This window comes from Choloepus didactylus, chromosome 15 (genome assembly GCF_015220235.1).
Source record: "Choloepus didactylus isolate mChoDid1 chromosome 15, mChoDid1.pri, whole genome shotgun sequence".
Taxonomy (NCBI): domain Eukaryota; kingdom Metazoa; phylum Chordata; class Mammalia; order Pilosa; family Megalonychidae; genus Choloepus; species Choloepus didactylus.
In genome coordinates, this window is record NC_051321.1 from 10,318,857 (window position 1) to 10,336,747 (window position 17,891).

Genomic DNA, 17,891 nt, shown 5'->3' on the forward strand with positions numbered 1-17,891 from the left:
CACCGTAGAATTCAATCTGACAGCAACCCTTTGAGGTGGGCCCTAGTGTTAACATCGTTTCTACTTTGCAGTGAAGAAAATGGAACCCTAGAGAGGTAAAGCAACCCTCCCCAGGCAGAACTCAAGTGGTGGGACAGACCTCCAGACTCCAGCAGTCCGGCAGGGAAGAAAGGCATATGGGACCAGGCTCTGGTCAGCTCCACGTGAGCAGTGGGGAGCAAGGGCCTTCGTCTTGCTGGGCCTCGCCTTCCCTCTGGGTAAAACCAGGGGGAAGCCGACAAGTCCCTGTTACCCCAGCCAGCTCAACATTCTACAGCTAGACAACTTTTTGGAAGAACTTTCAGGCTGAAGTGGCTACTTGGCTTTGGGGACTCTCTTTAAACAGCTGTATGTAGCCCCCAGAGAAGGGAAAGGATGGAGCCAGGTACCCCAGGATCCCAGGTAACTGAAGATCCCAGGAGATGGCCACCAAGACAGCATGGTAGGTACGGATCTCAGTTGGCCCAAGTAGGGTGAGCAGGAAGGAAATAGAAGGTTCTTCATTTCTGATTGCAACAAGCATACTGAGTCTCAGTGGGGATGTTTTTCCAATAATCATCCCAAATGATCCTACATCAAAGCCTTCTTCCCTTGGCAATAATATATCTCAGCTCAATGTGATAGCTTCTCAGTCACGTTTGGTTGATGGAGCAGTCTCAGTTCCATTCTTAAGGCTTAGCCCTGTGCATTTGAAAACTGCAGTCTCGTGTCGCATTTGAGGCTCCTCTTCTCTGGGCCCCAGCACTGCCCTACCTCTTGTGGCTCTAGGAACTTGCAGAGTGTGCGTATGGGAGAGCAGTGGGAGAGCATTTGTTCACCCTGTCCCCATCTCGCTTGACCTTTGCCTTTCTACCTCTGGTATTGGGGCTGTGGAGGAAGGGAGGAAGGAGGAGAACAGAGAGTCCTGTCTCCTTCCACAGCTGGACAAGTAGCTGTCCCCTCCTTGGCTTTGTGGCCCTAGCTCCTTTCCTATGTGCTCATTATGAATGAGGGCTGCCTAGAGCATGTCAATCCCACTATCAAGGGGAGTTGCTTCCTGGGCATTTGGAGGTCTCTTACAAGAGTGGCTACATCTTACTGGGGCTCCCTGCAGCCCTCCCTGTCCTCAGGATAAATGGTTCTGGAAGAGTCATACTACTCAATTTCATCTCCCCCTGTGCCAACTGCCAGGACCATGGACACACACAGGACCTAATTCAGGGAACTGGGAACTCAAGATAGGGTAGCACAGGCCCCCGCTCCAGGGGTTCTCCATTCTGGGTCTCTTTTCTTCTGCTTTTATGGGAAAGATCCACAAGTCCACTGACTAAATAAGGTGTCCAGCTGGGAACAAAATGCCAGGCTGCCCTTCTTGTAGGATCCCCAGCCTTGGCTTTGGGGAGGTAAAGCACCCTCTATGCTCCACCATGGTGGGCAGAGGTGAACTCCCCTCTCACACTGCCCTCCCCTCACACTGGAGGGGGCACAGTGGGGCTGATTTACTGAACGGGTGCCTCTCCTGAGCCCTGTGAGAAGTAGCTGGTCCCACCCCTGGTGGTTTTATGAACTTAGAAAATGAAATACTTATATAAGGTAACCATGTAATTTATTATCTGAACTGGAAGGCACTTCTGAAAGGGAAAGAGGGTGCTGGTAATATGTCTTCAGGGACAACAGGCCTCAGGTAGGCCTGTAGGGGGAAACTGAGATTTATGGTCATGGCATCCCGAAGCAGCTCTGACCTCAACCCAGTTCCACCCCTACATCCTCCTGATCAACATGAGGGCCACTCTGAGCCCCCATCCCAACAATCTGATGAGATCTTCAACTCTGATGAGGGCTCCTTTCCCCAGGAGTTGTCAGGGTTCTGGGCTCTTACACAGGGCCGAGGTGTAAAGGGCCTCTCTGATCCTGTGGCATCTATCGCCCTGCTTGCCGCTGCGGGAGACAGGTCCCTTCTCCTGGCCCTGGGTGCTTCCTTCTGCCTGGGCTTCTGTTACCTTCAGTGTCTTTTGCAAGGCAGAGGCCTCTGCCATGGGCCCAACTGATTGGTGTATCCCATATGCCCTTCTCCCTGGGGAAGGACCCTGCCACCAGCTCAGGCTCTCAGTCTAGGCTACTTATGGGACCTGAAGACTTCTCTTTCTCTCCTTCTTCCCTGCAATCTGGGAAATCTCTCCTTAGTTTAGGGAAAATTTATCTCTCTTCAAGCCTTGTTCTTCACATCAGGCATAGGTTTCCCTATTTCCTTCACATCCTAAATTCTCAATGGATTTAGACTTTTGGATAAAAATCAGGAAGCCCTGTTTCCAATCTTGCAGGAGGCCAGGGGGCATAGAGCCTGCTTGACTAGAGAGAAGAGAAAAGTGAAAAGACAGGAAAAATCAGCAACTTCAGAAGTTAAGCTTGCCAGGCTGCTTCAAAGCCAAAGTTCTTGGAGAGCAGTCAAGTTTTCTCAGTCAGGAGTTACGGGCACCACTTCCTTTTTGGAGGGAGTACCTTTTGCATCTTCAAGAGCATGCTGCCCAAAAGATATGAAAAGACATTTCTCTGAAGAGGAAATACAAATGGCTAAAAAAAACACATGAAAAAATGTTCATCTTCACTAGCTATTAGGGAGATGCAAATCAAGACAATGAGATATCATCTCAAACCAATAAGAATGGCTGCCATCCAACAAACAAGAAACTACAAACGCTGGAGAGGATGTGGAGAAATTGGAACTCTTATTCATTGTTGATAGGACTATATAATGGTACAGCCACTCTGGAAGACAGTTTGGCAGTTTCTCAGAAAACTAGATATTGAATTACCCTATGATCTGGTGATTCCACTTCTCAGTATATACCCAGAAATTTGAAAGCGGTGACACGAACACACATTTGTACACCGACATTCATAGCAGCATTGTTCACAACTGCCAAGAGACAGAAACAATCCAAGCATCCTTCAACAGATGAGTGGATAAACAAAGTGTGGTATTCACATACAATGGAATACTATGCAGCAGTAAGAAGCAACAAGGTCTTGAAACATATGGCAACACGAATGAACCTTGAAGATACAATGCTGAGTGAAATAACTCAGACCAGACACAAAAGGAGAGAGACTGTATGTTACCACTTCTATGAACTATCTGAACAATGTAAAATCAATGTCTTATAATGTAAGAATATTGGGAACCTAGTGATGGACAGGAGCTAGTGAGGGGGATGATAATCTAATACGTTCAGATATGTTAATGATGGTGAATTCAAAGGTGTGGTGATGGATATGGGTGACGATTGTTTGTTAATGGGATTATAAGTATCAGAGCTCTATTGAAGGCAAATAGGAATGAAAGAGGTTGCTTAAAGCCATGTTTCGCACAGATCAGCACCACAAATATAGATAGGTGCTTGCATGATATACTTCTAAGGTAGGACATTAACACAGAGAGCTGACAATAGAGGGGTACATGGGAAAAATCTACACACTGCATACTGGGGATTAAAATTAATAGGAACACCATATTCTATAAAAGTTTCACTAGGTTTATTCATCAGAAACTTAAATCCTTCAGAGTGCCCCTATGCCAGCTAAGTTCCAAAATACCCAGAGGCAATAGCCTCTTCAAGAATATTAACTAAATATGTCCTTTTTGCTTATCAAGTTGACACCCCTCTTCAACATGAACAGGTTAGGGTGGTCACTGCCTAGACATCCCTGATGATCAGGAAAGTGATTAAACTAGAGGAAGGCGTAGCAGCAGACAAGATGGAATTTAACAAAGGATTATGAATACTGAATCTTTATATAATTTTCTTTTCCTTAGTTGCTGGGACACTAGAATAGTTAGAAGGAAAAAATTGAAATGGTGGAACTGTAACCCATAACATCCTTTGAAATTTGTTATATAGCTACTTGTTAAATTGTAATTTGAAAGCTATAACTTTTTGTATTTATTTAGATTTCCCAATAAGGAAATGACTGAAACTATGGTACTAAAACTCATAATAACTTTGGAAATTTCCTATATATCTACTAGTTAAATCACACTTTGGAAGATAGCACCTTTTTTATATATGTTGTTTCATAATAAGGAAATAACTGAAACTGTGGAATTACAACCTATAATATATTCTTTGAAATTTTCTAACTACTTGTTAAATTGTGCTTGGAAAATTTTCATTTATATATATATATATGTTATATTCTACAATAAAAAAATACGATTAAAAAAAGAGCATGCTGCCCACTAGAACTTTCTGTGATCCTGGAAATGTTCTATATCAGCACTGCCTGATATAGTAGCCACTAGCCATGTGTGGCTGTTGAGTGTTTCATACACGCTTATTGTGGATGAGGAACTGCATTTTAAATTTTATTTAGCTTTAATTCATTTAAATGTAAATAGCTAATGGCTATTGTATTGGACAGCACAGTTCTAGAGAAACCATTTACAGGAAAGTCTTGGGGGGCTAGATGGAAAATGGATTGGATGGTGGAAAGGGTAGAAGCTGGAAGCCAATTAGGAGGCAATCGTGTTGTTCCCAGAGAGAGTAGAAATTATGGAGATGAATCCAAGAATTACTTTGGAGGTAGAATTGCTGAAGGAGGTTCATGGGAGACTGGGACCCAGTGTTCATACTCTACTCTGCAAAACAAAATCTGCACTTAAGCAGAACCACCCTCCTTAGAAGTTGTTTTCAAACCATCCGTTAGTCCTTGGGTGTCCCTTGACACAAGCTTGACTTCGTCTGGCCAGGAGCACTGTGGGTCATGACGGAGCGGTCATTCTGCTTCCTTCCTACCACACCCGGATTCTGTTCAGGTCACTACCCCTCCTCCAGCAGCCATGCACCTCGGGGGGAGCAGAGCTATTCTTGGGTGGGTCCAGTGGATCCAAAGGTAACCACCCCTTTTGCCAGTGATGATTTTGGAAGGAGAATGTGACTTGAAATTCGCCTGTAAGACGTGGAGAGAAGTCTTGGAGGACATCTGGGAGAAGTTCACGGCTCCTAAGCAGCTCTTCTTGCCTCGGGCATTAGTGTGTCCCCGAGGAACACCTGGAGCTGGTGCAGCCACCTGGCCACCAGCTGCGGATGACGTCAGCGTGGAGGATGGCAGAGCAGAGAGCCCGGGGGACCCTTGGCCTCGGTGACTAGCTGAGCTGCTGGGTGAACCAACCCTGCAGCCCCCAGGACTCTGAGATTTCAAGCTTTGTGAGACAGCAGGGACAAGGATTTACCACTCCATCCAAGTGATTTGTCAAGTATTCGTTCTTACCACAAACCCACTGGGAGGTGTTGGCAAATACCTTTGTCCCCATCTGGTTGATTTTCCAAATGACGCTGCAGTGCCCTTCAGCTGGCCTGCGCCTGAAAGAAGTGCACGGCTACTCTTTTAAGAAAAGACATTAACCAAGCGATGCTTCCTATTTGGCCAGCTGTCCTACGGAGATACATTCCCTCAGTACCTCAGCTTTTTTTGGAGGCTGGGGCAGGGGGCAGGGTTCCCTCTTCCTGTCCCTGGCTCTCCCAAAAGTTCTGCTCTGCTAGAAACAAAACAAAACAAACAAACAAACAAAATGCACAGAAAAGCCCCATCTTTTGATTTTCTTGTGTTGAACCAACCACCCTTGCATTCCTGGGATAAATCTCACTTCGTTGTAGCATATAATTCTTATAATGTGCTGTTGAATTCAACTGGGTGGTATTTTGTTGATGATATTTGTGTCTATATTCATAAGGAGATTGGTCTGTAATTTTCTTTTCTTGATCTGGCTTTGTTATCAGAGTAATCCTGGCCTCATAGAATGAGTTAGCAAGTGTTCAACAGAAGCATTTTTTTAAAGCTAGATAAAGGAAAGGGGCATTATTTAAGTAATTTCATCAGAATTCTAAGAATTTGGCAAGGTCTCAGATCATTTCCAAATGATGATCCCTTTTTTTTTTCGCTCAGCTATGCTCAGTGTCAGGTCCACCCTTAGAAACCTGTGTTCACTGAGATTTGGCGCTGGGTGCTGGCCCAGCATGGCCAGTACGCTAAGCACCCACTTTCAAGCCATGGGAGCTTTCTCCTCCTCCCTTACCCTAAGTGGTTGAAACTAAGGAGACTGTACTCCAAAGTGGCAATATCTGAGGCAGATATTCTTTGGAAGCGAGGAGGGCTTCCTTAGGCGAAAAGACAAATTTACTCACTTGTCAAATCCTTCCTCTCAGATAAGAAGAATGCAATATTCTTGCAAAACCAATGATCATTTTCCAAAGTGCTGAGCTTCTCTTTTGCGGCTTCTCCGCAGGCTCCAGTGGGTAACTCCAGAGCTCCTCTTGGCCTTCCAACAGGTGCATGTGATGGCTGAGGAACATTTTGCAATATTAACAATTCTTACCATTCTTAAATTTGTTTATCCATGTGGGTCTAGAGGTAAATGCATGGCATGTGAAACCAATTCTTTATGCTGGCAACTCGATGGACCCCAAAGGCTAAAACTGTGAATGGTCTTTCTTTATATAAGAAATACATAATAAGCTTTAATTAACAATTTAAAAAATTGAAAAATTCAGTCATATATAAATAGCTTTTATCTAAAACTTTGATATTAGTTAATTAGAACTTTCCTATCGTTTTAAATAATAAATAATTTTGAATACTTTACAAGAATAACTTCTTTAAAACATAAATGAAAAACAATTTAATTTTACATTACCTTTAACCTTACAATGAAAATATATTCTATTTTTGTATGCTTTGGATAAAATTACATTTTAAAAAAACCCTGTTGATTATAGAGAATGGGTATATGGTGAAATCATAATAGGAATAGAAAATACAAAAGTGGAGCTCAGAAAACAAAAGAAGCTAAAACAAAAAAAAGAAATAGAAAATTTCCAGGGGGGTCCTGCTTCGATTTTTAAAATCTGGAGACAATACAAGGGAGGAGTAACAGGACTTCACACATCCTTTATTTCATGGAGATTTAATTACTGATCAGAAGATTGGAAATGAGTATGAAAATTATTCTTGTTAAATCCACAATATGGGTGTGTCAATTGAAATCCCTGCTGGTTTGCTTACTTTATTCATCAACAATGTGATTACTGATCAAAACAAGAGACCGTAGCTGGGCCTCCAATTGTACGCTGGGCTCGAACCCACAGGTATCAGGGGTGACCCGTTTGGCTTCAGTGGGCACTTGCTGGGACATGCCGGCGAGATCTGGTGGCCTCTGCTGCATAGGACATGCTGAAATCACCACACAGTCCCAGAGGAACCCACACACTGAGGTTGTAAAAATGGTAGCAGAACTAGCGACCAAAAATGTGAGAAGTCAAGAGCCTAGGTCAATTTCAGAAGAATTCAAGAGGGATGTGTCTTGAGAGAAATGACATAAAAGCTTCAAAACAAGCAAACAAACGGAAGACCTGGAGCACACTTCCTTCTCCTGCGAACAAGAAAGTGTGAAGGTTTCCCTTCAAGAGATACTCCTTTTAGGCGCCTTTGCACAATAGTGTGCAACGTGTTCTGGCCTCTGCATCATAATGTGCAATTCTTTCCACTAAGGGCCGAGTACTGAATGCTACAGTATTCAATTTGGACTCAGCTCTTCATAGTCTATGTTAGAGATGAGAAGGAAACTTGTTTGGGAATTTTTTATTCTACTGAAATTGCCCTGGCTTGCTGAGGCCCAGGAGAAATTTTAGACCAAAAAACCAGCTGGAAGCTTAGGGCCAACTTGGTGAGAACATGTTAACCCAAAGACAGCGCGCATGTCCACACCAAACTAATGTCTTATAAGAACATGCCACTAGATTAACAGAGCCTACATCTTTAACATGTTAAAACAAACAAACAACAACTACCAAAAACCGTGTCTTTCTGTATCTGGCAACTGTTTTAACATTGGCACATTTCAATCTGAGTAATTCCAAAGACTTCTTGCCCACAGGGCAAGGGAAGGTCCATTCACAGAATCAAATGCTGTTTATTACAAAATACACTTAAAATGAGCTTAGCAGCAATCAATAAGCATACCCTTAGCCTTTGTCTACTTGGAAAAATCAATCGGGTTGCAGAGATGGAGTATTAATGAGCAAAGGAACTGTACATACATTATGCAGCAATAGGTTATTGTTACATGATCGAATGCAGAATGAAACAATACTCAAAGAGGCTGTCCCCTCAACCAGATTCACTCATTCCGCCCCCCAACCCTCCAAAGGTCCAAAGCCTGGCACTATTGCAAATCACAGCCCTGGTACTCCTTTATTATGAGTTTGCATCCCCAAAAGGGGGAAAAAATCCTTTTCTCTCTAAGAGAAATTATTAGATTTCAAAATACCTAACTGCAGGTGATTTATCTTATCAGCAGTTTCTTCACTAACTCTCTTGCTAATAAAGGTAAAAATTTATTGAAACAAACCTCATCGAGCCTCTTGAACTCAGTTGTAAGAAGGCCAAGAGGCCCTGCCTGCTCCACCTTCTACTTCTTTTCCTTCTAAGCAGGTGGGTCCTTTAGGGAGCTCTTGGGTTTCCTCAGTTGGTCCTTACCACAACTGGACTGGGACATGGGGGGAGGATTTGAAAGCAGCATGGACTTTGGGGCTGGAATCAGTTTGAGTACCCTTCTCAAGCTTTAGCAGGTGATGAAAATCCTCTGGGGGATTCTTAAACAGGCAGATTCCCAGGCCTCAGGCCTCAGGCCTCAAGCCCAGTGATTCTGAATGGTAAATCAAGAAATCTTTTACAGCAACCCTAGGTGATTTGGGAAGGGTGGCCCAGGAGACACTGTGCTTCCCCAGGAATCACCTGTCTTTATCATTCATATCCATGTAAGACTCCAGATCTCTATCTCCTACCCTAATCTTTCTCCTGAATTGTAGACATAAATTTCCCAAAGCCTGCTGGACATCTTGTTGGAAACTCTCCTTTAGCAGATCTGAAAATAAACACCATACCCAATGACTAGAAAACTCCCGGAAGGGTATTCCACAGTCGGCCCTTTTAAGACTCTCAAATTTATTCTAAAGCTCAGTGAAAGCTTGAGAAATATTGGTATGGAGAATAGAAAAGGAACAATGGCAGAATTTTGATAAAAAATCTCCACTTAAGGGAAAAGAAGATGGGAAAAGAAATGGAAGAAAGTCAAAAGAAGAAGGTGCCCTGTCCAAGAAAAGGAAGCAGAGTTTTAGGAAGAAGAGGGGTGTCCAATATTATAGAAACTGAGAAGTATGAGGGTGAATATAATGGGCCATCAATTAAGCAATTATGGGTAATGGATGCCTTTGGAGCACACATTTCAAATCCATGAAAGTAAACTCCAGGTAAAAAGAGAGTGAAGTGCATGCCATGAGGATGTGGAATTGTTGCAGATCTAGCCACCAGCTTCCATCCTTTCCAGACTGGGCTGGGGAGTGAGTGGGCAGGAGGCTCGCTGGACGGTTTCTTGTGCATTTTTAAGGTTAGGGAGACAGGAACAGATGTACAAATGGAAGAACAGAGCCAGTAGGGAGAGAGGCTACAAATGAGAGCAAGAGAAGGATGGCCAGCCTTCCTAAGGGAGGCCTACCCTTCTTTTTTTTTTGCATAACACCCAGGCAGAGGGACAGACTCACTGAACTTTTCAGTGAAATCTGATTTAGAGGTAATCATTTAACCAAGAGTTGGCAAAATTTTTCTTAAGGGGCAAGATAGTGAATATTTTAGGCTTTGTGGACCTAGAAGCAAAACTGAGGATATTGCGTACATACTTGCTTAACCATTTAAAAGGTCAAAAACACTCTTACCTCTCAGACCATTAAAAACCAAAATCAAACCAACAAGCAGTGAGCTGGATTTGGCCTGCGGGCCATGGTTTGCCAACCAGACTTAAACCCTGGATCTGGGACCCTTCCATCTGGGTAGAAGTTTTGAGTTTTCTTTTTCCCCTTGCAACATGTTCAAGGTAATGTTGATTTGAAAACCTTAAGTGAAGTCGCATAAAATCAAATCACAATTTAAGAAAGACCCTAATCCCAAGGCCGGGCAGACAGCAAAGTCTGTACCTGAATGCAAGAAGCTGTTACCACGAAGTCCTGCTTGGCACGGCAAGGCACACCCTGCTGTGGGAGGTCCAGGTGTTTATGCCGGGGTGTGGCTATTTACCTACAGAGGTCAAGGCTTAAGGGATTAAATTTTAGATCCCACTATGGTTCCCTGTATCCAAGCCTAGTCTCCAGTGAGGCCATACTTTGCTGTGGCTATTTGAAAAAAGCAGAACAAGCAGTTAAACGGAAATGGTGTAGAAAAATCAAGATTTCAGTAACTCTACTGGTAGCTTTAATTTATTTTTCAGTTAGACATATAAGAATACTTTTCCGTTATAAGAATTCAAATGGTATGTGTGATGCCAGTGACCCTGCACGGATACTATTCTTCCAAAGCTTTTTCTAAGAATTTACATACATGCATGTACTTACAGAAATATAGAGCATTGTTGGTATTGTTCTATACAAATATTATTTGGTTTTTTGTTTTCCTTAATGATATGACTTGGTGATTCCGTCTCGGTATATGGATCTACCTTAATCTTTTCAACTGCTGCATAGGGCTGTCTAGTGTGTATTCCCCATGGTTTATTTATTCTCCTGCTTAGCCATTTCTCATTTTTCACTTCAACAAACCACAATGCCCTGTGTTTCTGACATGCCTTCTTGTACATCCTCCCAGAAGCAATGAAAGAGATAGCTGGGTTTCCCATACCCTTGCTGACAATTTTTAATTTATATTTTTGTATTCTAATTAACCCACAAGTTAGTTAAGATTTTGGTTAGCTTTTTTTTAATCCTATCTGTTGTTTGTTTATTTGTTTTGCGTTGTGTACAGTGAATATTGCCGGTAAGATTTTGTCTTTTTGGAATTTGTTGCAATTTTCTTCGTGAGCTAATGCATGAGAACATTTTAATGACCATTCATTAGCATTTGAAACGCAAAAGTTCCCTCCATATCTATTGGACCAAATTTGTGAATGATGCTATTAATTGCCTCTGTATTTGTTCTTAACCTTTCCTATTTATTGATTTCCAAGGCAGTCCTGTAATTATGGTTTTGTCAGACTTTAGCATTGTAATTCTCTCAGTTTGCTTTATGTGGTTCCTGGTTTGTCACTAGGGACATAGTATTCATGACTACTGGAACCTCTTGGCAAACTCTTCCTCTTTTAAAAAGTCCTTGAAAATTATTTTCTGCCTTTAATTCAGCTTTGTTTGATATTGAGATATTCCTTTCTTTTTGTAGCACGTGTGGTCTTTTCTCATCTATTTTCAACTTTCCTGTGCTATTTTGCATGTAGCTGCTATTTACAACTTTTTTGGGTTTTTTTTTGTTTTTTTTTTTTTAACTTTTTATTTTGAAATAATTTCAAACTTATAGGAAGTTGCCACCCTGGTCCTTTCTGCGCATGCATTGCCACCCTGGTCCTTTTCGTGCATGCATCTTGTTTTGGACAGGTGCGTGTGGCTCTAGGAATTCCCATTCACACGGTTCCAAATGTCCCATCTTCCCAAGGAAAGTTTCCCTGTGGTCCTGGGCACTGCCCAGAATCTCCTCCAGCTGCAGTCCCTTGTCCCTGGCACCCCCTCGACCGCTCTCCCCACTATTCTGTAGGAGAGCTCTGCGAGCTGCTTTCTTTCTACACACAGGGCACGTTCTGGGACAGAAAGTCCCTCACACCACCACCAGCCAGAATGGGCCAGACAGGCCTGCTCCCGGGATGTGCACGGGGTTATTCTGCTCTCTCCAGAACCGGGACTGGGATCTGCGCTGGGAGTGTGGGCTGGAGCCAGGGAGGGGCGAGGGAGGGGCTGGCCATGGAGCCACGAGATCCTGCTGCTTTTAAGTGGTCTTTTTCTTGATTCAGTGCTCATCCTGTTACTGTAGTCCTTTGTTTTCTGGGGCTTTGAGAAAGATGTTTCTGCCAGTTCTTGCTGGTTGTTCAAAGCTTCTTGGGGAGATGGAGCCCTGAAGCTTCTCACTCTGCCAACTTTATTGGCAAGTTTTTCTTTGGCCCCACTGGAACCTCGTAAATGCTTATTATGTGAGTTTAACCTGTTTACACCCACAATTACTAATATGCCTGGACATACTCCTATCTTATTTTGGTTTCTATTTATCATTTCTTAAAACCAAAAAAAGAAAACTTGTACTGAAGTTTAATTTTTTTTATATTGTGTGATGTCCACACAAATACATAAAGTGCCCACATCCAATTAAAGAATAATAACAAACAAGCAAGTAACCACCACTCAGATTTTTACCATGTTTTCTTTTCATTCCCCACCCCCACCCCTGGTAGCTTTTAGTTCTTATATTCTTAAAAACAAATCAGATCAAGAGTTGAACATGGCATACAGCAAATCCCAGACAAAACTCTAAGAGAGATGATTTAGTTTTTGGTATTTCCTTAGCTCCATTTTCAATTCTTTTCTCACTCTCTGACTGCATCTCTTTTTTATTTCCCTACCCATCGACTCCCCCATTCTTTCTCCTTCCCACCCCACCCATTTATTTGTCTCACAGACCCTTTTTTCAGTCAGCTTCTCTGATTGAAAACATCTGAAACTCATCCCTGACGAGCTGCTGGCCAATAAAGGGGTGGCTGGTAGTGACATTTTTACTGGAAGGCTCTGGAAGATTAACAAATCTTTAAAGAGCCAAAGGAAGGAATCTGGGAGGATCTTCATCAGCCAGATTGCCCACATCTGAATTCCACTTCTGTCAGGTTCTAATCGGCATCTTACCAACCATCTCCATGCCTCAGTCTCCTGATCTGTGAAATGGGTAAAAAAGAGCAAAGCTCTCATAGGGCCATTGTGTGTTAACATGTGTCAAGAGTTTAGAGTAATAGCTGGCACATGGTTAGAGCATAAGAGGTGTTAGCTATCGGTATCATTCTAAAGGGTCTAAAGAAACACTTTTGCGTAGGGTTGACTTCAGTAGTTTTCTACTTGATATTTTTGTGAGGATACACCAATGAAAACAGAAAAAGACACACCTGGAGGGGCATGCATACAGATAAGGAGCTCGTCTTATTCATCTTTGCACGCTAGTTTAGAGCCCTTGGCACTCTGGACATGGTGAGCACTCATTAAATATTGCTGAATGCTAAGAGAAAAAAAGGGATTCACATATGGATTTCTAAAATAATATAGGAAATAATGGGGAGCAGATAAGCTGATAAAGCTATGGCTTTACACTACAGTCTACCACTGGGTAATAACTGCAATCATGTAAAATTCCCAAAAGTAATAATGTAAAACACAGGCATAAATACCAGCCAGATAATAGCTGCACTGGGAAGACGTGCTCAAAAGAAGTGCCCTCTCTGTTGAAGAGCTCTTATATTTTGCCATTTAAAAATAAAGGGTCCTCTGGCAAAATTTCCTTTAGCATCAAGAATTTAAACTCGGTCTATAGTATAAAGCCTCTTCTCTAAAAACAAACAAAATTGGCTTATATGAGACGCAAGCTAGAGGCTTGGTAAATACAGGTATTTTATTTCTCAACCTCGTAGGAAGATCGCATTATTTCCTTATTTCATCTGTGTGTGCAACAAACCATTTTTGCTTTATCAGAGTTGCAAAAACTTCAGATTTACTTAGTGCTTTATTTTTTCATTCTCCATAGAGTATTGATTTTGGAATACTGAATACAGTCTGATATATACCATTAAAACAAAATTTTCACTTTATGAAAGAACAGCAAAATACATCAGCAGGGATATATATTTTCTGAAATACATCATAATCATAAAACCAAATGATGACACAAAATAATCTTCACATTTGACCTACACCCACACCTTGGGAGAGTTCTCCAAACATCGGTGTCTTTGGCAGCTGATTAATATATGTAAGCAATGACGGGCCAATCATAACACTTCTGAAGTGTTCTTCATCAGTCAGATGTAAAATAAACAAAGTTCTGAAATATAACAAGGATGATATCCAAACTTTGTCGAACAGAGACAAAGAGCACTGAAATGGTAGTCACACATTTGGATTCTTGTCTTCGCCTTTGTCCCTGGATGGATGACTTTGAGTAAATATTCTGGGCTATTTATCTTTCACATTTAAAAGGAAAGAACTGGATGGCTGGTTCTCTAACATCTTGCCACGATTCCAAAATCTAATGTCCATGTGGGAAAATCAAATCTCTAACAATACTAACTTGGCAATTTGGTTGAGTCTAGCTCCTCTCACATAAATGTGGCCAAGTGGTTCTGTGTTTGGGTCTCTCCCTCCAAACCCCATGACAGCCTGAACCTCAAATTAACAAACAATAATGACAGGCTTGAGGGGTGAAGAGCTCTGGACCCCCACCAGACATAAACTCAAGATAGACAGTTTTAAAGATCCCAAAGTCATGGTTACTAAGAAGAAAAGCTATAAGGAGAGAATTACTGGGAAACCCACTATATCCTCTTTGGTAAAAAGTTAAGACACACACACATACAAAAAAAAAAAAAAAAAGAAAAAAAGTAAGACATAATAGTTCATTAATATAAGAAGGCATGTGCATATATTAACTATAATACATAATATAATTAAGGCAAAATGAAAAATTTTAACTTTTTGTGACCATAAGCAAAAAGACACACAAAAGTAGAACTTGTACTTACACATAAAATCAATACTAAATATGAATTCAAGCTCCAGATGTAAATAGGAAGCTCTCTAATGTTGCTAGTCTGAACATGAGGTTTATATTATAGTTTCAGGTGTTTATAATTCTACAGGAAGAAGTTGGGATTCTTTTTATTTAATGTTGGCTTCTACTCAGTGATCTGTGAAGTCCACCTCTTTCACACAATCACAGAAGCTAAAGATTGTCCAAACCCCTTTTTAGGGCATTTCATCTACCACCTACCTTTCTTATCAGATTACTCTTTTGTTCTGTAAGACAGAATGACTGGGTTTCCATCATCTCCCTATTAATAAGTCAAATAGACTTCATCTCTTTTGATCCAAGGTTTAAATTTGTTCTCAGCTTTTTGTAACAGTTTAATAGAATTCCTACCTCAATTGTATTTACACAGTTTTGAATATTTAGCTATAATTTCCAATAAAAAATTAATCCAATCCAATAAACATGAATGTACTAAGAAAAATTACTTTGAAAAGGTCAGATTTTCTTAATAAACACTGTCCTTTTACTAAAGTAGTAACATGCTTCCTATTTAATAGCAATGATTATTTTAAGCAACTGCATGGGCCCTGGAACATTTTTTAACATCTCTAATAGATTCCCCCACCCCATGGCCCCGTCCCTCCTGAGGGGACAAATACCCAGAAGGGTCTGTTTTCCTGATGGAGAATCCCTGACACTGAAAAAAGGGCATAACCAGCTACATATTTTGATAAGCATTATATTCCTATAATTTGTACTGTAAAATAGATTTATTTTTCCCTTACCAAATATGAAATTATTTTAATAATGAACATGCTTTTTAAAATGTTACAACCTTCTTTCTTCCCCCATTCCTTACAAGATTTTGATACCCTTGTCTATGGGGCAAGGCAACCCCCTCAGAATCACTGAACCAAAACACAATTTCTGAATTATGACTCATTATAAAGTTCAATAACTAATTTTGAGGAAATAGTATTCAATCTTAATACAGAAAGACATTGTATTATTGAAAAAATTGTGAATGCTAGAATGAATATAACACTATTGAAGATTTTCTGATTTAAACAAATTATTTAAACTTTCTACTTGAAAACTAATACAGAGAATTTTTTTTAAAACAATCTGCTGAAACCATTATGAAATGCAACTTTTAAAGACTTCAATTATAGTAACAAATCATATTGCTTGACTTGGTTAAAATAATGTTTTCTTCAGTTATATGATCTACAGAATTACACCCTTATTTTCTATGCATGCTCAGATATTTAGAGCTGGAATTTTTAGATTTTTCTGAATAGTTATCAATTTCCACATAATTTAGCAATATAGAATTAAATCTATAAAGTAGTCCATAAAAATTGCATACCATAACAAACATTTCTTTGACTGATATCACAAAATAAAGATTTGATTGGAATATAAATAGCTATTTCTGTAAGTAAAACTTCAGATGCCTTTATTTTTCCAAATGCTGATGAGGTGAGACTTCTGTAAACTCTGAAGCTAGAACAATAATGTATATAGATAATGTATATAGAATATATAGAGAACTTTAAAAACAGTTTTGGAGAAAATATGGATGCATTTCTTCTCAAGTTAGAAAATGATTTCCTGGGCCCAAGTTAAACAGACTGGAAAGATAAAACCCCAAGGACCATCACAAATGGCTAAATAAAATTTATCAATGCCATGGAGGTTTAGTCGCAACAAAGGACAATAGTTGCAACTTTTACAACCACTGACATCAGGGAGGTGTCCTCTCCCCATGGATGTCAGTACTGTGCATCGATGTGCTTTGCAATGGTGCTCAGCTGGATGTTTGAAGTTCCTTCATATATTGTACCTTAACCAAAAGGGAGCAAAAGAACAATTAGGAGTGGATCTACAGTTGAAGAGTCCACACAAGAAACCGCTATAAACACCGCCCCTGCATTTGCTATAAAACTGTCATTAGTAACATCATTCAGTGTCCCCTGAATTTGGTGCAATTTAACAAAGTAATTTAGAACACATTAATTAGAATTTTGTGCAGAAAGAAGTGCCATTCTCTTCAAGTATTAGTACCTGTTCCCTTTTCTGATATCAAGAATTATACATGCTGTTGTGATTCACTTTTTGCCCCAGCTGTCAAAAAGTGCCAAATTTATCAGATTAGCCCAAATGGTTTAGTACATTGCCTTTCTCTTCCTTTTTAGACTCTCGTTTCATGTTTTAACAGCTAGATGGCAACTCCATGTATTTTATTACATATCAACTCAGACCCTTTTTTATAAAAGAGGAAATGTAGAAATCCATAAATAAAATTAATAGCATCAAAAGTAGTCAATATGCTCTGCAGAAAATTTGGCTTACCAATTTCCTGCCCTTCTATTGAAGGTCAATAAATCAGAACTAAAACCAAGAGTCGAGAGCTCAGATTTGTCTCATTTAGTTATCATTTTAAAGCTCATTATATACTGCAAATATGGAACAAAGTACAAAGGATTCTATTTTGCTAATTAGACAATTCTGTTCCACATTTCCCCCCTAGATTGTTCACCCCACAAATATTTAACATGTAACTCTGTGCCAGGTGCCAGGGCTATAACAGTAAACAAAGGCAGAGTTTCTGTCATCAGTGCAATACACCTATATAATTACTACATTTTTACAAACGAGAAAACTAAGGCTCCAAAAGGTTAACTAATTTGTCCAGATGATGAGTAACAAGGCCAGGGTTTAAACCCAGGTCAGTGCGACTCCACTGGGCTGACCGTGACACTGTCGATTGTGTGGGCCCAGCAGGTCAGCCCAGGACCGTCTCCAGCCGGTCAGAGGAGCTACCCTGAAAGGAGACTCATATGTATGCAAGTGTGTGCACTTAAAAACAAATTCAGTGTGTCTGTTACCTAACTCTTTTGTTGGGCATTTTTCCATTTGATTTATAGATTTCCAGATTCTGTATTGAAGAGTTCAAGATTTTGGTTCCTGAACCATCAATGCGTAAGCATGGGTTCTTTTCAAGAAACAGGCAGCTTTCAAAACTGTTGTATTTCTATATTCTCCTCTAGGAAAGGAACTTCTAAACTTTAGAATGGGATGCTAAAGAACAGCAGTAAACTACAATAATCATAAATATTAACAGTTTTAGTAAAAGTTAGAAAAATTAACAATTTTGTTGCAGTTGGACTAGAAGGCCTAATGGGGTCTTTAAAAAGGCAGTTTGACATTTCTAAAAATAGCCA

General features: G+C 40.5%; 1 protein-coding gene across 3 annotated transcripts in view; it reads right to left on the reverse strand.

The window, feature by feature from the left end:
- Positions 1–13,511: 13,511 nt before the first annotated feature.
- The window catches only part of ACADSB (acyl-CoA dehydrogenase short/branched chain), a 77,231-nt gene continuing 72,851 nt past the window's right edge, over positions 13,512–17,891 (reverse strand). For all 3 annotated transcript variants that reach the window (XM_037804351.1, XM_037804352.1, XM_037804353.1), the window contains exon 11: positions 13,512–16,510. In XM_037804351.1, coding sequence (XP_037660279.1) covers positions 16,440–16,510 — 71 coding nt within the window. In that variant the 3' untranslated portion in view covers positions 13,512–16,439. The remainder of the gene's footprint in view (positions 16,511–17,891) is intronic.